Source organism: Hypanus sabinus, chromosome 21 (genome assembly GCF_030144855.1).
Source record: "Hypanus sabinus isolate sHypSab1 chromosome 21, sHypSab1.hap1, whole genome shotgun sequence".
In the NCBI taxonomy this organism is placed as follows: domain Eukaryota; kingdom Metazoa; phylum Chordata; class Chondrichthyes; order Myliobatiformes; family Dasyatidae; genus Hypanus; species Hypanus sabinus.
Genome location: NC_082726.1, coordinates 26,957,625 through 26,981,554, shown reverse-complemented (window position 1 = coordinate 26,981,554; position 23,930 = coordinate 26,957,625). Strand labels below are relative to the sequence as shown.

Sequence of the window (23,930 nt, the reverse complement as noted above, 5' to 3'; positions counted from 1 at the left end):
ATTTAGTTAATCACCTGAATTTAAATCCCTCAGGGCCTTGGTGGGATTCAAACTCTGGTCTCTAGATCAATGGTCCAAGTCTCTGGGTTGCAGTCAATTAATTTATCCACTAGGCTACCTGGAAAGGGAATGCGAGCTTGCTGGCATTGTTAATGTGAGAATGAGAAAGCCACGCAGGAAGTCAACACAATGAAAAGGTTTACCTATCCTGTCGAGCCTGTCCAGAGCCACTGTCTCGAAGGCACGTCTCATCATTGGGTATTCTTCCAACACTTCATTGAAGTGGTCCACAGAGAGGGAGTACAGCCTGCAGTAAGTGTCAGCACGCACGCTCGCTGTTCGACGGCCACGGGTCAACAGGCAAATCTCTGCCGTGGGGGAAAGAAGAAGTATCATGTGAAGCAACTGATGTCACTATGTGTACTCTTGAATAGCTGACATAGTAATGGAATAAAGCACAAGTGGATGAAGGAGAAGCAAAAGACTACAGATGCCGGAATTTGAAGCAAGCATGAGACATAGGAGCAGAATTAAACCTTTTGGTCTATCTAGTTTGCTCCACCATTCCATAATGGCTGATTAATTATCCCTCTTAACCCTCTTGCTTTCTCCCTGTTACTTTTGGCACCCTTACTAATCAGGAACCTGTCAACTTCTGACTTAAATATATTCAATGACATACCCTCCACAGCTGTCTGTGGCAATTAATTCACAACTCTGGCAAAATAAATTCCTCCTCATTTCTGTTCTTCTATGCTGAGATTGTGCCTTCCGGTTCTAGACTCCCCCACTATAGAAAACAGCCTCTCCACATCCTCTCTATCTAGGCTTTTTGATATCTGATAGGTTTCAATGAGATCCATCCTCCCTCCCCCGCCCCCCACCCTCATTCAAGTATATGGACAGGAAAGGTTTAGAGCAGGATTTCCCAAACTTTTTTATGCAAATGGACCCTTACCATTAACAGAGGAGTCCGTGGAGCCCAGGTTGGGTATCTAGGGTATCTAGGTTGGCATGGGTAAGTTGTTTCCATGCTTTATGAATCTATGACTTTATACTGGAAGGTTTCAGTAGGTCAGACAGCATCTATAGAGGGAAATGACAGTCAGCAATTTGGGGTTGAGACGTTTCATCTGGGCTTATGAAGACAGCTGAAGGGTATTGACCTGTGTGCGTCAATCGTGCATTTCCCTTTATAGATACTGCCAGACCCATTGAGTTCCTCTAGAATTATGTGTGTTGCTATAGGAGAATCATATAGGCATTTACGCCCAAGAAAATAATGGAGCCAAATGCTGAAACTATGACTAATAAAACATTGTCCAAATGTGCATTCTTTTATGCTGACATCAAATAATTGACTCTTTGCAGTGCCTTTAATCTAAATGCCTGTGCCTTCACTGTCTATATCAAACTCTATGTTATCACCCAACTCTGCACCTTTCTCAACTGCCTAAATTCTGATCCTTGCCTCTGCTTTCTCTAGGAGTTAGTTCTGATTGGTGGGCTAGCTCCAGTCTCCAACCCTTCTTGAATTTCAGGTTATCCTTTTCATCCATCACCCTGGTGTTTGTTGATCTACACCAACTCCTGGCTAAGCAAAATTCAAACTTGCAATCCTCATTTATAAAGTTCAAGGTAAGTTTATTATCAAAGTACATATATGTCACCATATACTACCCCGAGATTCATTTCTTTGCCAGCATTCACAGCAGAAGGAAGAAATACAACAGAATCAATGAAAGAGTACACACAAACAATGGCCAACAAACAACCTATGTGAAACAGAATACAAACTGTGCAGATACAAAACAAACCCCAACAAATGATATAGAGAAAGATAGAAATCAAGCTGAGAACGTGAGTTGTAGAGTCCTTGAAAGTGAACTCATGGGTTGTGTTCAGTGATCAGATCATTTTTGAGGTGAGTAAAGTTATCTACACTGTTTCAGGAGCCTGATTGTTGAAGAGCAATAACTGTTTCTGAACCTGGTGTTGTCGGACCTAAGGTTCCTGTACCTCCAGCACTTCTGAATTGAACTTTCATTATCCCTGGAATCTCTTCTCCCCTGTCGCATTTAATTATCTCCACAGAGATTTAGACTTTTGAACACTCCCCTATTTAATTGCTCCACTACAGACAGATTTGCTTTCACCATTCAAGGTCTAAAACTGTGGAGATCCTTCTCTAAACTTCTTTATCTCCTTCCTCCTTTAGTACACTCATTCAAACCTATTCTTTTGACCATTTTTGGTGATTGACCCCAACATTCCTTCAGGTGACATTGGATCAATTTTTGTTTAACAAGATTCCTTGCAATATCTCACAGAATTAAATATTAAATTAGTATTCGTTGGCCAAAGCCTGAATTTTATCAACACCATAATGCCACAAGACATAGGAGCAGAATTAGGTCATTCGGCCCATTGAGTCTGCTCTGCCATTCCTTCATGGCAGATGTACATTGAGATCATGCATCAGTATCACACTGAGTCCTGCGTAAGTGATGGAGGGAATGCACCACTCATGAATGTCCCATCCACCTCATCAGCCACCTCCTGCCTCACCTGTGGAAGAATCTGCACTTCCTGCATTGTCCTCTCAACCCCATTCTGCCTCCCCCCCGTAACTTTTGACATACTTACTAATCAAGAATCTATCAACTTCCACTTTAAATGATTTACCATCCACGGATTCTCCATCCTCTGGCTAAAGAAGGTGGTGAAGCATTCATGCCACAAATGTTTTGTTAACATATAGTTACTTCATTGTAATGTCTTCTTCTTAAGCAGTCCCAAGGATTGAGAACTACTTGCTTGCATTGTGGTTTGGTGGGTTCTGAGGACAATGAGGGAACTGCAGACTCTTCCGCAGGTGAGGCAGGAGGTGGCTGACGAGGTGGATGGGTCATTCACGCGTGGAGCATTCTCTCCATCATGAAGGGCTCAGTGTGATACGATATATGATCATACGATATATGATCAACAAGTTCCAGAGAACTTGTTGTGGCATCCGTTGGTCTCGAGAGACCATGGATCTGCGCCTGAAGTTTCCAGGGTGCAGGCCTGGGCAGGGTTGTATGGGAGACCGGCAGTTGCCCAAGCTGCAGGCCTTCCCCTCTCCACGCCACCGACGTTGTCCAAGGAAAGGGCAGGAGGACCCCATGCAGCTTGGCACCGGTGTCATTGCAGAGCAATGTGTTGTTAAGTGCCTCACGCTGCCTCAGCTGAGGCTCGAACCAGTGACCTTCAGGTTACTAGTCTGATGCCTTGCCCACTAGGCCATGCGCCAACGCCAACAGAGAACTTAGAAGTTCCTTTTTCACTTCAAGAGGACATGAGTCAAAGGCTCCCCAGAATTAGTAGGGAAGTCTACCTCTCCAAGAAGGATTGGAGCACATCCTTGAATTCTTTTTTTTCTGTTCTCCTGTCAATCTCCTCCCATGCAAACCATGGAAAACAGTCTTCACAGTGCAGGCTATCCACACCAACTAGTCCATGCCGACTGAGACTTCCATCTGTGCTAATCCCATTTGTCCAGCATCAGCCCATATTGTCTAAACCTTTCTTATCCATGTATTTGTCCAAGTGCCTTTTAAATGTTGTTAATGCTAAAGCCTAAAGATTAAAGGTAAGTTTTATTTGCCACATTGACATTGAAACATTAAAACGTACAGTGAAGTGCATCATTTGCATCATTGACTAACACAGTCCAAAGATATGCTTGGGGAAACCCACAAGTAATGCCGTGCTTCCAGCACCAACATAGCATGCCCACAACTTACTCACCCCAACTGATATGCCTAGGAAAATCACACAGTCACAGGGAGAATGTACAAATTTCTTACAGGTAGCAGCAAGAATTTAACAGCAATCTTCCAACTGCTGATGCTGTAAAGCATTACACTAACTGCTGTACTATTATGCCATCCTTTATCCTAATTTTTAAGACTATCTACATTCGTCTATCTATACACCTCAAGATTTTATACCCCTCTATAATACCACTCATTTTCCAATGCCGCTGCTCTGTTCCAGGAGTTTGGGCTTTATATAGTGTAAATCCATGAAAGGACTAACATACACAAAATGTGGGAACAATGTAAGCATTTACAGTCAATTTCAAATCACAATGTAGTACATTTGGATTTGCCCTCAGTAGCAAATGATTGAAGTGGCATAATTGTAAAAGTGAACAGTATCAAAATGGAAAAATAGCTCATTTTGGAGGCAAAGACACTGTGAAATGTGAGAGAGCAAAAAACTGGAAGTCAGCAAGGAGAGAAGGCTTTAGAAACCGTCAGTCACTTTGGAGCGAAGTGATACAGATTAGATAGAATGATATTTTGTATAATGGGAAATGGCAGAGCCAATAGATGAATTTCTGAATAACTCAAGTGCTTTTAAGCATTAAGGTTCTGACAGTTTAGGGCCAGTGCATACCACACTATAGATTTTACAAATATTATTCATTTATGTTTCTGATTCAGATAAAAGAGCCCCAATCCACTAGCCCTCCTCACATTCAATCAAGCCATATGGGACCTCATTGAATAAACTACTTCATATTCAGTCACATTGGCCCGAGTCCACGGAGACTATAACTATTTTGCTTTCATTGATATTGTAATGACTGCTATTGAGAGAGCCAGTGACTATGTTAAATCCTGACGGAGACACAAGAGATTGCAGATGCTGCAATATGGAGTGACATACAAAAAGCTGGAGAAACTCAGTGGGTCAGGCAGCAGTCATGAGGGAAATTGATAGTCGCCTTTCCAGAATCAAGACCCTTTATCCACACTGACGGTAGATGTTTTGATTCAAGACCCTTCATCACTCTGGATGTAGTGTCTCAAACTGAAATGTTGACTGTCCACTTCTCTTTGTAAATATTGCCTGACCACCTGAGTTCCTTCAACTTTTTGTGTAATTCAAAATATTAAATCCACTTCATACACTTTTTATGCACAAAAATATTCCACCTCCACCAGTTCCATCCCTCACTTACATTCAGTCTCCTCATTCCAGTTATCAGCTGTTCACAAAGATACAGTATCAGTCTTCAACTAGTGAAGAGCATTGAGAAGTTCAATCAGTTTAACCTGAATATCTCTTTTTCATATTTTCATATTTTTCATATACACCCAGCTGCCACTTTATTAGGAACCTCCTGTACCTAATAAAGTGGCCACTGAGTGTATATTTGTAGTCTTCTGTTGCTAGCTCATCCACCCAAAGATTTGATGTATTGTGCATTCAGAGATGCACTTCTGCTCCCCACTGTTGTAGCGCATGGTTATTTTAGTTACTGTTGCCTTCCTATCCTCTGACCTCTCATTAACCAGGCTTTTCTGCCCACAAAACAGCCACTCACTGGAATTTTTTTTTGTTTGTTTTCCACCATTCTCTGTAAACTCCAGACAATGTTGTGCGTAAAAAGCCTAGGAGATCAGCAGTTTTTGAGATACACAAACCACCCCATCTGACAACAACAATCATTCCTTTGCTTTGTGGCAAACTTAGTGGATGATACGAAGATAGGTGAAGGGGTAGGCAGTGCTGAGGAAGCAATGCGATTGCAGCAGAACTTATTTAAATTGGAAGAACAGGCAAAAAACTGGCAGATGGAATACAGTATTGGCAAATGTATGATAATACAGTTCGGTAAAAGGAGCAATAGTATGAAATCTAAATGGCAAGAAGGTTCAAACATAAGAGGGGCAAAGGGACAGGAGCCCTCGTGCAAGACTCACAGAGGTTAAGTTACAGGTTGAGTCTGTGGTAAAGAAGGCAAATGCAACGTTGGCATTTATTTCAAGGGGAATAGAATATAAAAGCAAGGAGATAATTATAAAGCCGAACCTTTATAATACACTAGTCAGACTGCACGTGGAGTATTATCAACAGTTTTTAGCTCATTATCCCAGAAAGGATGTGCTGTAGCGACGTACATGTAGAGAAATACTACATACAGAGCTAGAGACGACACGCAGTCGGTAAGTAGCTTCAAGACTAGTTTATTCAAGCTTCGCAGCGCTGGCATTTATCCCTAGCGCCCGACCTCTCCGGGCAGAAATGACTTCAGAAGTGCATTAGCAAAGTCTCTCCCCGCGTGCTGGTTATTTGTGAGCCGGTTCGCATGCGCAGAAAGTGGACGAGCTTTCCCTGGGTCCTGCTTGGAATTCGCACAGCGCCCAAAGACGATCTGCAGGCCTCGTCACATAACCCACCCCCCCCCAGAACCGGCAATACACCACATAACCCACCCACCCCCCAGAACCAGCAATACACCCCTCAATGTCCACAGTCTGGATCAGTCTCTGTTTGGGAGGTCTGCCTCTGCACCGTGGTGCCTGAACCCCGACTGGCTGTGCCAAGTCCACATGGGCTGGTTTGAGTCGGTCCACTGTGAAAACCTCCTCTCTTCCTCTCTCCCCCAAATGTCCAGAACGTACGTGGACCCATTGTTGTTGATCACCTTGAATGGCCCCTCGTACGGCCGCTGTAGCGGTGCCCGGTGTCTGCCCCTTCGTTCAAACAGGAAGTTACAGTCCTGCAGGTCTTTGGGTACATGGGTCGGGGTCCATCCGTGCTGTGAAGTCGGCACGGGGGCCAGGTTGCCGAGCCTTTCGCGTAGTCTGTCCAGGACTGCTGCGGGTTCTTCCTCTTGCCCCCTTGGGGCTAGTATGAACTCTCCCGGGACGGCCAGTGGTGTGCCGTACACCAACTCGGACAATGAGGCCTGCAGATCGTCTTTGGGCGCTGTGTGAATTCCAAGCAGGACCCAGGGAAGCTCATCCACCCAGTTAGGTCCTCTCAGGCAGGCCCTGAGAGCCGACTTCAAGTGACGGTGGAAGCGTTCCACTAGTCCGTTCGACTGTAGGTGGTAGGCAGTAGTGTGGTGTAGCTGTGTTCCCAACAGGCTGGCCACAGCTGACCACAGGCTGGAGGTGAACTGGGCGCCTCTGTCGGAGGTAATGTGGGCCGGTACCCCGAAACGTGCTACCCAGGTTGCAATCAGTGCTCGGGCGCAGGAATCGGCAGATGTGTCGGTGAGCGGGACCGCCTCTGGCCACCTCGTGAACCGGTCTACCATGGTTAGGAGGTACCGCGCTCCTCAGGATACTGGTAGGGGGCCCATGAGGCCCATGATATCCACATGAATGTGGTCGAACCTCCGGTGGGTGGGTTCAAACTGCTGTGGCGGGGCTTTAGTGTGCCACTGCACCTTGGCTGTTTGGCACTGCGCGCACGTTCTGACCCATTCACTGACCTGCTTGCGAAGTCCGTGCCACCCGAACTTGCTGGAGACCAGCCGGACGGTTGTCCTGATAGATGGATGCGCCAAACTGTGTATGGAGTCGAAAACTCGCCACCTCCAGGCTGCCGGGACGATGGGGTGAGGTTGGCCGGTAGCCACGTCGCACAGGAGGGTCCTCTCACCTGGGCCTACAAGAAAGTCCTGCAGCTGCAAACCCGAGACTGTGGTCCTGTAGCTGGGCATCTCGTTGTCTGCCTGCTGCGCCTCTGCCAATGCTGCATAGTCCACCCCCAGGGACAGGGCCTGGACAGCTACTCTGGAGAGTACGTCCGCCATGAGGTTGTCCTTTCCCGAGACATGCTGGATGTCCGTCGTGTACTCGGAGATGTAGGACAGATGTCGCTGCTGGCGAGCCGACCAGGGATCAGACACCTTCAAGATCGTGAAGGTCAACGGTTTGTGGTCCGTGAACACAGTGAACGGCCTGCCTTCTAAGAAGTACCTGAAATGCCGGATTGCCAGTTACAGTGCCAACAGCTCCCGGTCAAAAGCACTGTACTTGAGTTTGGGTGGTCGTAGGTGCTTGCTGAAGAATGCCAGGGGTTGCTAGCGCCCCTCGATGAGTTGCTCCAGCACCCCACCGACTGCTGTGTCAGATGCATCCACCGTGTGTGCAGTCGGAACGTCCGTTCTGGGGTGCAACAGCATCGCGGCATCTGCCAAGGCTTCCTTGGGTTTAATGAAAGTGGCCGCGGCCTCCTCGTCCCAAGTAATGTCCTTGCCTTTACCCAACATCAGGGTGTACAAAGGGCGCATGATACGGGCTGCTGAGGGGAGGAAACAGTTGTAGAAGTTCACCATACCAACAAACTCCTGCAGGCCTTTGTTGGGCCAGGCAAAGTGGCAGATCATGTCTACCTTGGCAGGCAGAGGTGTTGCCCCGTCTTTGGTAATCCTGTGACCCAGGAAGTCGATGGTATCGAGACCGAACTGGCATTTGGCCAGGTTGATCGTGAGGCTGAAATCACTCAGATAGGAGTAGAGCTGGCGGAGGTGGGATAGATGCTCCTGACGACTATTGCTGGCTATAAGGAAGTCGTCCAAATAGATGAACGCAAAGTCCAGGTCGCATCCCACTGCATCCATTAGCTGCTGGAATGTCTGTGCGGCATTCTTCAGGCCCGACGGCATTCGGAGGAACTCGAACAGGCCGAACGGGGTGATGAGTGCTGTTTTGGGGATGTCTTCAGGGTGCACCGGGATTTGATGGTATCCCGGATGAGATCTACTTTGGAAAATATTCTTGCCCCATGCAGGTTTGCTGCAAAGTCCTGTATGTGCGGCACGGGGTAGCAGTCTGGAGTTGTAGCCTCGTTCAGTCTGCGGTAGTTGCCGCATGGTCTCCAACCCCCGGCTGCTTTGGGCACCATGTGCAGGAGGGAGGCCCATGGGCTGTCGGACCTCCGTACGATCCCCAATTCCTCCATTCTCTTGAACTCCTCCTTCGCCAGGCGGAGCTTTTCCGGGGGGAGACTTCATGAGCGGGTGTGGAGGGTCATCCCTGGGTCGGAATGTGGTGCTGTACCCCTTGTCTGGGCATGGCTGCCGTGAACTGCAGTGCCAGAATCGATGGAAAGTCCATCAAGATTCTGGTGAATTCGTTGTCCGACAGCGTGATGGAGTCCAGGTGTGGGGCCGGCAACTTGGCTCCACCCAGGGAGAACGTATGGAAAGTCTCGGCATGTACCAGTCTTTTCCCTTGCAAGTCGACCAGCAGGCTGTGAGATCACAAGTCCACCCCCAGGAGTGGTTGGGCCATCGCGGCCAGTGTGAAGTCCCACTTGAACTGGCTGGCGCCGAACTGCAGCTGCACTGTGCGAGTGCTGTATCGTGCTGCTGTTTGCGGCCCTCAGGGTGGGTCCTGGCTTCCTGTTGTGGGTGTCGTACCCCGTCGGGGGCAAGACGCTGATTTCCGCTCCGGTGTTGACCAAGAAGCAGCATCCCGACTGTTTGTCCCAGACGTACAAGAGGCTGTCCTGGTGGCCAGCCGCCATAGTCATTAGTGGCTGCTGGCCCTGGCCCTTGCAGGGCAGGTGACAATGGCGGGCTTCTGTGCCCCACCTCTGGTGGTAGAAACACCACTGTTCACTGGCCTCCTCAGTCCTGCCTCTGTGTCGTGTGCACCCCCCTGCCAGGCCTGGTCTGGTCCGCTGTTGGGCGCGTGGCCTGGTAATCTGACCAACGGACGCCACGGTCTCCCTCTTGGCTTTCCCCAGCACGTCTGCCGGGCCACCACCTTCCGGGGGGTCACTGAAATCTGCATTGGCCAGCAGCAGATGTATGTCCTCGGGCAGTTGCTCTAGGAACGCTTGCTCGAACATGAGGCAGGGCTTGTGTCCGTCAGCCAGGGCCAGCATCTCGTTCATTAACGCTGATGGTAGTCTGTCTCCCGAACCGTCCAGGTGAAGCAGGTGGGCACCCCGCTCATGCCGTGAGAAGCCAAAGGTCCCAATGAGCAGCGTTTTGAATGCTTTATATTTGCCTTCTTCCGGAGGGTGACTGTATGAAATCGCTAACCTGGGCAGCCATCTCCTGGTCAAGGGCGCTCACCACGTGGTAGTGACGAGTGGAATCAGAGGATATCTACCGAATCTGGAACTGGGCTTCTGCTTGGCTAAACCACATGCTTGGTCATATCATCCAGAAAGTCAGCACTTTTAGCGAAACCGCGTGAACAGATGAAGAGTCGGTCATCTTTGGTCCAAATCCCGTTTGGACCGTCGGGGTCACCAGTGTAGCGATGTACTACACACAGAGCTAGAGACAACAGGCAGTCGGTAAGTCGTTTCGAGACTAGTTTATTCAAACTTCGTGGCGCTGGCATTTAATCCCTAGCGCCTGCCCTCTCTGGGCAGAAATGATATCAGGGGTACATTACCAAAGTCTCTCCCCGCACGCTGGCTATTTGTGAGCCGGTTCGCCTGCGCAGAAAGTCGGTCGCCACAGTGTTGTCATCAGAGAGTCCAAAGTTGATTCTGGGAATGAAGGGGTTAACATATGAGGAGCATTTGGTACCTTTGGGCCTGTAGTCACTGGAATTTAGAAGAATGCCGGGGGGGGGGGGAAGATGGGGATTCTCATTGAAACCTACCGAATGCTGAAAGGACTAGATAGGGTGGATGTGGAGAGGATGTTTCCTGTTGGGGCGGGGGGGGGGGGGGGGGGTTGTTTCCAGAACTAGAGGACACAGCCTCAAAATTGAAGGGTGAACCTTTAGAACCGAGTAAGGCGGAGTTTTTCTTATTAGCCAGACAGTAGTAAACCTGTGGAGTACTCTGCCACAGGCTGCAATGGAGGCCAAGTCTGTGCATATATTTAAGGCAAAAATTGATCATTTCCTGGTTAGTCAGGGCATCAGAAAGTTATGACGAGAAGGCCGGTGTGTGTGGTTGAATGGGATCCAGGATCAGCCATGATGGATGGGCAGAGTAGACTCGATAGCCAAATAGCCTAATTCTGTTCCTATATCTTGTGGCCTTATAGTCTTAATCCATGATCAAAGTCACTTAAATCAGATTTCTTCCACATTCTGATATTTGCTCTAAACAACAACTGAACCTTTGGACCATACCTGCATTCTTTTATGCATTATGTTGCTGCCACACGATTGGCTGATTAGATATTTGCATTATCGAGCATACCTAATCATGTGGCCACTGAATATAAATTCATATTGATCTGCTAATAGTACAGATACTTGTCTATTGGTTATTTTCATTTCCAGTTTAGAGAATTCCTGCTTTTAATGAATGTGATCATTTGTTATTTATTTAGATTTATTGTGCTGGAATTCTCCCTGCTTCCAACATGGTTGGAAGCATTGAATAAGATCTAATGCAGTTAAGCAGATGTCACTGACAATATATTAATAATGCATTCCATTTTTGATGGAATGGGTTGTCATAATCAACTTAAGTATAGCCAATCATCTCTTAATACTGTGCTGATTGCATGCACTTTGCTTATCTCCCCCATGGATCGACCTAAGACAACCATAAAAGTGGAAATTCTACTCAAGCTAAGTTAATTACCTTGTGTCAGAAACAGCAAGACAATGAAGTAAATCTCTCACCGTTCAAGTAAAGATTCAAATCTGATGCACCAAATATGAAGTTACTGTATCTGAGTGTGGATGGCTAATTCCCAGTGCACTACAATTTTTTAAGACCATAAGACTTAGGAGCATGTGAGATAGGAGTCGACGAGATCGAATAAGTTGCAGGATTTCAATAAAATGAGGAAGATGGGTGCTGGGAGCCCGTAGGGTTGAATGGCCTCTTACTGTGCCATAATTAGACAATGAGACCTAGCAGCAGGATTAGGCCATTCAGCCCACTGGGTGTGCTCTAACATTCCAAAATGGCTGATTTGTTACCCCTCTTAACCCTATTCTCCTACTTTCTCCCTGTAACCTTTGATGCTCTTACTAATCAAGAAGCTATCAAGCTCCATTTTAAATATACTCAATGGTTTAGCCTCTACAACTCTCTGTGGCAATGAATTCCACAGATTCACCACCCTCTGGCTAAAGAAATTCCTCCTCAATTCTGTTCTAAATAGACGGCCTTCTATTCAGAGGCTGTGCCCTCTGGTCCTAGACTCTCCACTATAGGCAACATTCTCTCTACACCCACTCTATCTAGACTTTTCAATGAGATTCCACCCCCCACCCCCCACAGTCTTCTAAATTCTAGCGGGTACAGGTCCTGAGCCATCAAATGCTCTGTTCTGGAACTTTGAAAGTACTTTCATTTATAAAATTCTGCTCAGGTCATCTGGATGTCCCAAGTGTCTCTCAGAATAATTATACTAATATGTGTGGGGAAGTTTGTTGGCGATACTAATATGTGTGGGGAAGTTTGGTGGCGATACTAATATGTGTGGGGAAGTTTGATGGCAATGTGGAAAAGCTGGCTAGATCCTCAGTTTTCAAATTGTTATTCATATTGCCATAAAAAATAACCAACCAGACTCCAGCATTTTGTTTGCTTGTGTTGCTGAATATCTCCAGCATCTGAAGAATCTCTTGTGAACCTTAGTCAGACATCCAAGAAACAAACCCTACTGCCCAACTTGTCCATGCTAGTCAAGATCCCATCCGAGCAGTTCCATTGGCCAGTATCCTTCTAAACATTTCCTATCCATGTACATGTCCAAATGTCTTTTAATTATCATCAGTTACCTCCATTGCCGAGCTCTTCATCTTTCTCTGTAACCTGCACTAGCCCTGTAAATGTCCAGGATTGCTTCACTCTGGCCAGTTATTGTATCACTGATTACCAAGGCTTTAAGCTCTAGAATTCCCTTCTGAACTTTTCTGCCCCTCTATCTGTCTTTTGTTGCATCACCCAACTTTTTGAACAAGATTTTCGACACATATCCTTGAATTCAATAATAAAATAAGAGATCCTGCAACGCTGGAAATCCAAAGCTGGATTCAAATCCAAACACAAAATGCTGGAAGAACAGGTCAGGCAGCATCTATGTAACTGAATAAGCAGTCGATGTTTCAGGCTGAGAACCTTCTTCAGGATTGGAAAGGAAGGGGGAAGATGCCAGAACAAAAGGTGGAAGGAAGGGAAGGAGGACTAGCTAGAAGGTGATAGGCGAAGCTAGGTGGTTAGGAAAGGTTAAGGGCCAGAGAGGAAGGAATCTGATAGGTGAGGACAATGGACCATAGGAGAAAAGAAAGGAGGAGGAAGTGGAAGGTGATAGGCAGGTGAGAGAGGTAAGAGTCTAGAGTAAGGAATAGAAGAAGAGGGGAGGGGGAGGTAATTTTTATTTACCAGGAGAAATCAATATTATGCCATCAGATTAGAGGCTAACTAGGCTGAATATATGGTGTTGCTCCACTATCCTGAAGGTGCTTCATTGTGGCACAAGAGGAAGCCATGAACTGACGTGTTGTAATGGGAATTGGAATTAAAATGTTTGACCACTGGGAAGGTCTGCTTTTGGCAGATGGAGTGGAGGCGCTCAATGAAGCGGTTCCCCAATTTATAGAGGGTCACACCAAAGTAGTGGAGGCTACATTGGGAACACAGTTCCCAAAAAATGATCTTTGCAGGATTTGCAGGTGAAATCTATTTAATAATGCTTTTGCATTGGTAAATAAACATAAGCACAATAAAGTGTTTCTACTATATTAGAGGATCTTGGTAAATTCAACCTCACGTTCAGAATTAACTGATACACCATGAAGATTTGGTTTGTCCCAATGCCAGAAACCCAATTTAATCCTGCCCTCCAGTGATATCTACGCAGAGTTTTCACATTCTCTTAGTTCTCATACAGGTTTCCTCCCACAACCCAATCCTGTGTTTGTTGGTAGATTCATACGAGATTCTACAGATGCTGCTGGAGATCTTGAGCAACATGCACACAAACAAAATTCAGGAGGCTGGTAGGTTAATTGGCCACTGTAAATTGTCCCTCACATGTCCGTGAATGGTGGCATTTGGGCTGCGCGGCAGCCATGATTTACAGAGCCAATGATCAAAGTGCCATTCTGACACTGTCTGTAAGGAGTTTGCACATTCTCCCTGTGACTGTGTAGGCTTTGCTGGCAGCTCTGATTTCCCCCTACGTTCCAAAGATGTAGGTTAGTTTATCACAAGGGTATAATTGGGTGGCATGAGCTTATTGACCTGTTACTGCATAGTATCGATAAATAAATAAATAAATAAATAAATAAATAACATTGAATTAATGTAGGATTGGTAGAAATGGGGTCATTAATTATCAGCATTACTCAATGGGTGGAAAGGCGTCTTTCAGCACTGAATCTTTTGATGATTCTATGACTAATTTATTACTGGACAGTTGAATTTGATGGTGAAATCACGTAAATACATTTTGACATGCCCAGCTGTCATTTTACCAGCAATTATCAGGGCAAAATATTGGAATATTAATGCATCCTCTTCATGGGACACGTTTTCACTCTAGTCTCAAGGTTGACAGGTGCAAGCCAATCTAAATGTTAAAATCTGGTGTTTTACACATGATACCTATTTTTTTCTGGATAACACTCTGAGAACATGTTGAGACAAGGCTACAGCTGTTGAAGTGATTACAATTCACAGGCACAGTAATAAAAACTGATTCTTTCCTGCTGCCTGTTAATGATTCTGACTCAGGCTGGTTCGGTCTTCCTGTGGAAAGCAGCATCCACATCTTTGCAACCATGTTAGGTTGACAGGCCTAGGGGGCTGTGAGCAGCAGCACAGTCAGTTGAAGGGCGTTCAGACCCTTTTGAGAGGGATTGAAGTAGGGGAAAAGATTTTATGAAGGTTAATGTTGGACCAATTAACTCCTAAGAGGTAGATGTCTGGGTTGACAGATCTAGAAAATTCCCGGGGTTGAAATGTCTAATTCAAAGAGGAATGCATTTAAGGTGAGAGGAGTAATTTGAAAGGAGATTTGAGGGTCAAATTTTTTACACAGAGAGTGGTTGGTACCTGGAATGTGCTGCCCGGGGTGGTTGTAGAGGCAGCTGTATTAGCAACTTCTAAATGTTGTTTAGAGAGGCACATGAATGTGAGAAAAATGGAAAGACAGGGGCATGGTGTAAGCAGAAGAGATTAGTTCAGTTGGCCATTTGATTCCTCATCTAATTAGATCAGCTGGTTGAGCAGCATTTGTGGAGAGAGAGGAATTGTTGATGTCTCAGGTTGAAAATCTTACAGCAATCCTGATTCCCAAAGATATGCAAGTTGGTTGGTTAATTGGCTATTTATTCTGTCACACATGCTCATCAATTAAATGTTTTGCCATTTACCTATACCAAGAGATAATTTACAGCAACCTACTAGCATATACATCGGATCCTAAGAAAAATAAAATATTATACATACTCAGTGACAACTTTACGCAAATAACTAATAGCCAAGCATGTGGTAGCACCTCAGTGCATAAAAGCATGTAGACACGGTCAAGAGACTCAGTTGTTGTTCACTAAACATCAGAATGGGGAAGAAATGTGATCTAAGTGACCTTGACTGTGGATGATTATTGATGCCAGACTGGGTGGCTTGAATATCTCAGAAACCACTGATCTCCTGGGATTTTCACACACAACAGTCTCTAGAGTTTGCAGAGAATGATATGAAGTGCATAAAAACGTCCAGTGAGTGGCGGTTTTGTGGATGAAAATGCCTTGTTATTGAGAGAGGTCAGAGGAGAAAGGCCAGACTGGTTCAAGCTATCAGGAAGGTGACAGTAACTCAAATAACCACACGTTACAACAGTGGTGTGCAGAAGAGCACAACACATTGAACCTTGAAGTGGGTGAGCTGCAGCAGCAGGAAACCATGGACATACACTCAGTGGCAACTTTATTAAATATCGGAAGTACCAAATAAAGTGGACACTGAGTGTAAATTTGAAAGCCACTGCCTCACGGCACCAGAAACCTGGGTTCAATCCTGATCTCAGATGGAATCTTTGTGGAGCTTGCACTTTCTCCCAGTGATCGCATATGTTTCTTCAAGGTACTATGGTTGCCTCCCAGGTACTATGGTTGCCTCCCACATGAAGTTTGGTAGGTTAAGTAGCCACTGTAAATTACCCCAAATGAGTAGGTAAGTGGTAAAATCTGATTGGAGTTGATGGGATGTGGGCAGGATAATAAATGGGATTAATATAGGATGAGGTATGGACTCAGTGGGATTGGAAGCATGTTGCCCTGATCTCAATAGTTTGATGACTCTATAAAATGATTAGATTTTCACCTCCAAAGTAGGAACCGTCTGATAGTTTGGTCTCCTTATTGCCTTTTGTAAGGACACTGACGAGCCCATGCTGAATGAAGTACATCTTCTTCCCTATTGTTCCCTCGCGGATGATATAATCTCCAGGCTGGAAGACCTCAAAGAGCAGTTTAGTCAGCATGGACGTGACGAAGTTGGGATCTGCGTTCGCAAAGAGGGGCATAGATGCCACTAACTTCCTGCAGTTAAAGTTAATGATTTCCTGCAAAAACGAGGAAGAGAAAGAAAGTAAGTTAAATCTCATTTACATGCAAGATCTTGACAGTCACAAACGATGGAAGAATTTGTCGAGTACGTTAATGGTTTGCAAAGGAATTTTTAATTCTGGAGCCAGTTCACTCTTGGGACCAATAATAAAGGACTGTACAGCTCCTGTTCATATTATTTTTTTTTTGTTTGTTCATTTATTTATTTATAATTATTTGTCTTTTATTTTTTGCATGGTTTGTCTTTCAAGAACTTTCCAACTGGCACTCAGTATTATTTATTTATTAAGCATATTGGTTGTTTGTCATTCTTTGCTTTTATGTAAATATTCATTGATTCTATTGTATATCTTTGATTTGCTGTGAATGCCTGCAGGTAGATGAAGCTCAGGGTAATATTTGGTGATATGATAATAAGTTTACTTTGAACTTTGAAATTTGCTTTACAGCACATGGGACAACAGTAAAAGACAAAGTCTGGAAAAACGTATGCTTCAACGGATAGTGAGGGATAAAATTGGTCCCTTAGAGAATCAAAGAGGACAGATATGTGTGGAGCCGAAAGAGATGGGGGAGATTTTGAACAATTTCTTTTCTTTGGTATTCACTAAGGAGAAGGATATTGAATTGTGTAAGATAAGGGAAACAAAAAAGGGAAGTTATGGAAACTATGACAATTAAAGAGGAGGAAGTACTGGCGCTTTTAAGGAATATAAAAGTGGATAAATCTCCAGGTCCTGACAGGATATTCCCTAGGACCTTGAGGGAAGTTAGTGTAGAAATAGCTGGGGCTCTGACAGAAATATTTCAAATGACATTAGAAACTGGGATAGTGCCAGAGGATTGGCATATTGCTCATGTGGTTCCATTGTTTAAAAAGGGTTCTAAGAGTAAACCTAATAATCATAGGCCTGTCAGTTTGACGTCAGTGGTGGGTAAATTAATGGAAAGTATTCTTTGAGATGGTATATATGATTATCCGGATAGACAGCATCTGATTAGGAACAGTCAACATGGATTTGTGCGTGGAAGAGCATGTTTGACAAATCTTATTGAATTTTTTGAAGAGGTTACGAGGAAAGTTGGTGAGGGTAAAGCAGTGGATGCTGTCTAAATGGACTTCAGCAAGGCCTTTGACAAGGTTCCACACAGAAGGTTAGTTAGGATGGTTCAGTCGTTATGTATTAATATTTAAGTAGCAAAATGGATTCAACAGTGGCTGGATGGGAGATGCCAGAGAGTAGTGGTGGATAACTGTTTGTCAGGTTTGAGGCCGGTGACTAGTGGTGTGCCTCAGGGATCTGTACTGGGTCCAATGTTGTTTGTCATATACATTAATGATCTGGATGATGGGGTGGTAAATTGGATTAGTAAGTATGCAGATGATACTAAGGTAGGTGGCGTTGTGGATAATGAAGTAGATTTTCAAAGCTTGCAGAGAGATTTAGGCCAGTTAGAAGAGTGGGCTGAACAATGGCAGATGGAATTTAATGCTGCTAAGTGTGAGGCGCTACATTTTGGTAGGAATAATCCAAATAGGACATACATGGTAAATGGTAGGGCATTGAAAAATGCAGAAGAACAGAGTGATCTAGGAATAATGGTGCATAGTTCCCTGAAGGTGGAATCTCATGTGGATAGGGTGGTGAAGAAAGCTTTTGGTATGTTGGCCTTTATAAATCAGAGCATTGAGTATAGGAGTTGGGATGTATTGTTAAAATTGTACAAGGCATTGGTAAGGCAAAATTTGGAGGGTTGTGTACAATTCTGGTCACCAAATTATAGGAAAGATGTCAACAAAATAGAGAGAGTACAGGGAAGATTTACTAGAATGTTACCTGGGTTTCAGCACGAGTTACAGGGAAAGGTTGAACGCGTTAGGTCTTTATTCTTTGGAGCGTAGAAGGTTGAGGGGGGACTTGATAGAGGTAGTTAAAATTATGAGGGGGATAGATGGAGTTGATGTGGATAGGCTTTTTCTATTGGGAGTAGGGGAGATTCAAACAAGAGGACATGAGTTGAGAGTTAGGGGGCAAAAGTTTAAGGGTAACTCAAGGGGGAATTTCTTTACTCAGAGAGTGGTAGCTGTGTGGAACGAGCTTCCAGTAGAAGTGGTAGAGGCAGGTTCGATTTTGTCATTTAAAAGAAAATTGGAATAGGTATATGGACAGGAAAGGAATTGAGGGTTATGGGCTGAGTGCGGTTCAGTGGGTCTAGGTGAGAGTACGCGTTCGGCAATGACTAGAAGGGCCGAGGTGGAGTGTTTCCATGCTGTAATTGTTATATGGTTATATGGTTATAAGTCCTTTTGTTTAAGTTACAGGGCAGCACAGAGGCACAGCAGTAAATGGGACTTAATGAGTTAACTGCTGAATATTTTGGAAAAATTTATCAATGTCTTTTTAATTTAAAAAAAACCTAGGGTTTAAGCTTTTTCATTTTCAAATGGTGTAATTCACTTGAAGAAGGTTGCATGAAGCTTTGCCATTCATCCTACCTCCATCGGGTTGGAATTGGATGATATGAGATGCATCATTGTTACAAGAAAGTGCATTAATATTCTGGACTAAAATGAGATCAACATGACAGATAAAAAGGAACAAATTAAAACTAGGATAGATTGAACTGCTCTGGCTGACTAGGTTTATTCCTGACCTGGTCTTCCTTGACCCTGTGGGTTTTCCCCAAAATATTCCTTTTTTTCCTCATATGACAAAGATATGCTAGTAACTAAGTGGGAGGTATAAATCATTCCTGGTGTAGGTGTTTGGCAGGAAAATCGTAGAGTTGTATCCAGAGAGAGTCATAGAGACATTAAGCACTGCGGCATAGACACAGACCCTCCAGCCCAACTAGTCCATGACAAGCAGGTATTCATCTTCATCCCATTGACCCACACTTGGACTTAGCCTTCTGTACCCTTTTCATCCATGTACTTATCAAATTTCTCTTAAATGCTGAAACTGAACCTGCATCCACCACTGCCAATGAGCTATGGAGACAAAGGTAGGGAAATGGGGTTGATGGGTTGCTTTGAGAGCTAATCTAACTATCCCTTGGCTTACAATAACAATGACCAAAGCAAGCAAAACTAATCAAGGTTAATGTAGCAAAGGTAAGCAGTCTCCTATTTGAACTCTAAAGCAGGGAGAGATTCTTTTAAATGCCACTCTCTCTTTGGTTGTGTAAGATTTACCCTCTAGAAATCTAAGATGTTCCCATTTTGACACCCATTCCCTTTGCATTCACCTGAGTTTTTGGGAATAATTTTCAGATCAGAAATTAGACTGCTTCGGACATGCTTTATCACTGATCAGTTCATCTATACCATAATGAAAAGATGATCATGCAGTGTGTGCACCAGAGTATGCTCGAATCAGAAGTAACTTGGACTCAGTTTCAATAGATCCAAGGCAGATCCTTCAGTGTAGATGACCAGCACCAGTAGCCCTGCCCAATAACTCATCTGTAATATAGTTCCTCCTCAGGTTACAAATGCCCAACTAATTGATACCCCATAAACATGAAGGTGCATTTATGGTAGACTAGAGGGGTAGACAGGGATGGATTTGTTAGTTACTGTGAAGCTGCAGGTATCTTCTACCAGGAGGGAATGAGGAACATCCAGTGCCTTCTCTCCTCATCCCACCATTTCTGTGACACTTTCCTACAAACTGTTCTTCATCATGGCCTTACAAACAGTTTGGTTTACGAACAGTTCTCAGGAATTAAACCCTGTTGAAACACAGGGGCAGTCAGTACTAACTAACCCATGGATCAGTGTACTTTTGGTGGCAAATTCGCCTCGGCATGGTAAGAATCAGATTATATGTGGTTTCCATTGCCCCAGTCAAAGAACAATGTTACCAATGACAGATGGACTGCTATTACTTGCCAGCTTCTCAAACTACTCATACAACGGACTTGGAAGAGAAAAATCAATGAGGTGTGGTACAGATTGGCTGAAAGTACCACATGATAAACTGGGTGAGAGAAGTCAAGGCTGCACCAGCAAAGTTTGTACCTCACCTCACGGAGAGGCTCACTCAGTTCCCCAAGTATACTCTCCTCGTCAAACATCTTGCCCTGGAAACGATGCTCATAGTAATCATGGATTCTCTGGCGCATGTCTGCTGGCAGCTTGTGGAACGACATGTACTGCTCCACCTGTTTGTACTGCAGAGAGAAGAATAAAAGAGAAGTTACTGAAGGGTGAATATAATTGATTAAACATGGCAATGACTCATGGCCTGTCCATTGCACTTGGAATCTTGCCCACTTCCGACGTGGCAGGTCAAACATCAGAAGAGTCAATGGCTTAAGGTCAAAACCTATTACACGCAATTGCAGAACTTGTAACTCCACCCCAAACAAAACACCACAGAGTATAAGAGTCAGGAAGTCATATTATAGTTACAGTATATAAAACTTCAGTCGGGCCACACTAGGGAGTGTTATGTGCATTTCTGGTCATCCCGTTACAGGAAGTACGTGGAGGCTTTGGAATGGATGAAGAAGAGGTTTAGCAGAATGCTGTCTGGATTAGAATCACAAGGAGAGGTTGAAGAAACCTGGGCTGTTTTCTCTGGACCATCACAGGTTGAGGGGTGACCTGATAGAAGGTTTTAAAATCATGAGAGGCATAGATAAAGTAGGTACTCAGAATCTTCCTCCCAGGGTGAAAATGTCAAATTCTAGAGGATATGCATTTAATGTGAAGGTTAATGTTTAAAAGAAATGTATAGGGCAAGATTTCTTTTACACAGAGGTGTCTGAAACATGCTGCAGGTGTAGTGGTGATAATGGTGTTTAGAAAGACACATGAATATTCAGGGAGAAGAAGGATATAGATCGCAGACAGACATAAGATATTAGGTTCAATTTAGCATCATGTCCGGTGTGACTTTCTGGGCCTGTTCCTGTGCTGTGCTGTACTGCGTTCTATGCTGAATTCTGCTGGAAGTGTGAACTGTGCCTCTTGCAGCCTAGCTCCTTGTATATGGCCATCATTTCCGTTTTGGCATTACTACAGTTTGGTTGTACAGTACACAGAGCAGGCTTAGGTCTAATGGCTGAATAATTCCCTTCGCTGCTGCTATTTCATATTTTCCATTTTTCCATGGTTTAAAGAGACCACTTCACACCCCACCACTCATACCACCAGTCACATCTGGCACCTCTCCTTCTCCTCTTTGTACTGGCTATCTCCCGTGTCCTGAATTTAAACTGGTGGTAGGGTTTTAACTTGAAACATCAGCAATTCCTTTCCCCCCCCCCACAGATACTGCTTGACTGCTGAGTTCTTCCAGCACTCTGCTTGCTGCAGCCAACTGATCTGTTGTTAACATGCTTGCTCATTTTAAATCCCTCGTGCCCTCTTATTGTCTCCAGACTCTCCACATTCTCATAAATCCTACCATCCACCTATACAAGGGGCAAATTTCACAGTGGCCAAGGCTTAAGTCTTAGGGATGTGGAAGGAAACTGGAGCATCTGGGGTAAAGCCCACATGGTTTCACTGAGAGAGTGCAAACTCTGCACAGACAGCACTAGAGATCACGATAAACCTAGCTGCCAGAGCTGTGTGGCAGCAGTTCTACCAGCTTCGACACTGTGCTGCCCTGTTGATTAAAATGCAGCTGCTCCACCATAAGGCACAGGAGCAGAATTAGGCCATTCGGCCCATTGAGGCTGCTCTGCCATTCCATCATGGCTGATTTATCATCCCTCCCAACTCCATCCTTCTGCCTTCTCACCCTTACTAATCAAGAACCTATCAACCTCAACTTTAAATGCACCAAGCGACTTGGCCTTCACAGCCCTCTGTGGCAACGGCGAAGGTAATTTAGCCCATTAAGTCTTTTCTAGCTCCCTAGAAGAGGATTCTATTCAGTCCCATCATTCGACTTTTCTATGCCGCCCTTAAAATTATTATCCCTCAATATTATAATCTATGAAATGGAGAGACAGACATCTTGAATTGGATAAGTTATTTATGCCAAGCAAAGAAAGCATTTAAACTCAAGATATATGAGACGGCAGATGCTGGAAGCTGGAATAATCAACTGCTGAAGAAACCCAATGGGTCTGCCGCCATCTTTGGAAATGGACAGTCGATGTTTCAGGTTGAGGTCCTTCATCTGAACTTGAAGGCAGAGGGGAAATAGTCAGTATAAAATGGTAAACAGAAGAGAAAGAACTAGTGAAGAGGGAAGAGAGCAGCATCTCATATTCTGCTTGGGAGTCTGCAACCCGATGGCATGAATATTGAATTTTCAGATTCCAAGTAAACTGCTCCCCTTCTGTCCCTTTTCTCTTTCCTCCGGTTCCTCCTACACTCCTTCCATCCATCCCCCATCACACTGCTTCTTTTCCCTCCTCCACCCTGTCTATCTGCCCGTCACCCACACACTTCTCCCACTGGTTCTCTTCCCCCACTGCTTCCATCTGCCCTTCCATCTCCCTCACTCAGTTCCATGCTCCATCTTCCTCTCCTATCAGAATTCATCATCTGCAGGCCTTTGTTGCTTCCAACTATGACCTCCCGGCCTCTGCCACTATCTCCTGTCTCCCCTCCTCCGTCTGTCTGTTGCCCTTCCTCACCTGGATCCACCCATCACCCGCCAGCTCTTGCGCCATCTCTTTCCTCCCGCTCTCTCCCCTCTATCTATCAGGCCAGTTGTGTAGTCTTGACTCAAAATGCCGACAGCCCATTTCCCCCACAGATGTTGCCTGACCTGTTGAGATTGTCCAGCATCTTGATTTGCAAAGCATTTAAATTCCCTGTTGGTTCATAGTGTGCCCAGTGCAGCTGTAGCGAGGTTGCTGTATGACTGAACTGTGTGAACTGTGCAATCAACACATAACTCCATGGAAATCCAACAGCCAGTATCATTGCGCACTTTGTAATGACCTGGCGCACATTTATATTGCAGATGCTCGGGTGCTAACATCTACACATCTGAGTACAATGAAAAGCGAGCTGGGTTCAATTCCACCATCTGTAAGGAGATTGTACATTCTTCCCATGACCATGTGGCTTTCCTTCAATAGGCATATCCCTCCATAGGCAAAGCCCTTCCTATCACTGGGCGCTTCTTAAAGGGGAGTTAGCAGAAGGAATCAACAACCATCATTAAGGATGATTCCATTCAGGCTGGGATCTCTTTTTGCTGCTGCCTGGTAGAAGGTAGAACAAAAGCCTTAGGTCCCACACCACCAGGTACAGGAACAATTATTACCCTACCACCACCAGGCTCCGGAGCTAGCACAGATAATTTCACCCACTTCTACTCTGAACTGATTCTATAAACAAGGGACTAACTTTCAAGGACTCTGCAGCTCATGTTCTCAGCATTTATTTATTTATTTGCACAGTTTGTCTCCTTTTGCAGATTGGTTGTTGTCATTCTTTGTTTATATACTGTTTTTCATTGATTCTATTGTATTTCTTTGTTCTATTATGAATGCCCACAGGAAAATGAATCTCAGGGTTGTACACGGTAACAAGTAAGTACTTAGATAATAAACTTGCTTTGAACTTTCAACTTTGAACATATGAGTTAGTAGATTAGTTGGCCACATGTGTGCAATTGAGCAACATGGGCTCATTGGGTCCGAAGGACCTGC

General features: G+C 44.8%; 1 protein-coding gene across 1 annotated transcript in view; it reads right to left on the bottom strand.

Moving 5' to 3' along the window:
* The window catches only part of hcn4 (hyperpolarization activated cyclic nucleotide-gated potassium channel 4), a 501,153-nt gene that overhangs the window by 74,862 nt on the left and 402,361 nt on the right, over positions 1–23,930 (bottom strand). The window contains exons 5-7 of the mRNA XM_059946189.1: positions 20,331–20,477; positions 16,057–16,297; positions 204–368 (exon numbers count right to left, since the gene is read on the bottom strand). Of these exons, the coding sequence (XP_059802172.1) occupies positions 204–368; positions 16,057–16,297; positions 20,331–20,477 (553 nt within the window). The remainder of the gene's footprint in view (positions 1–203; positions 369–16,056; positions 16,298–20,330; positions 20,478–23,930) is intronic.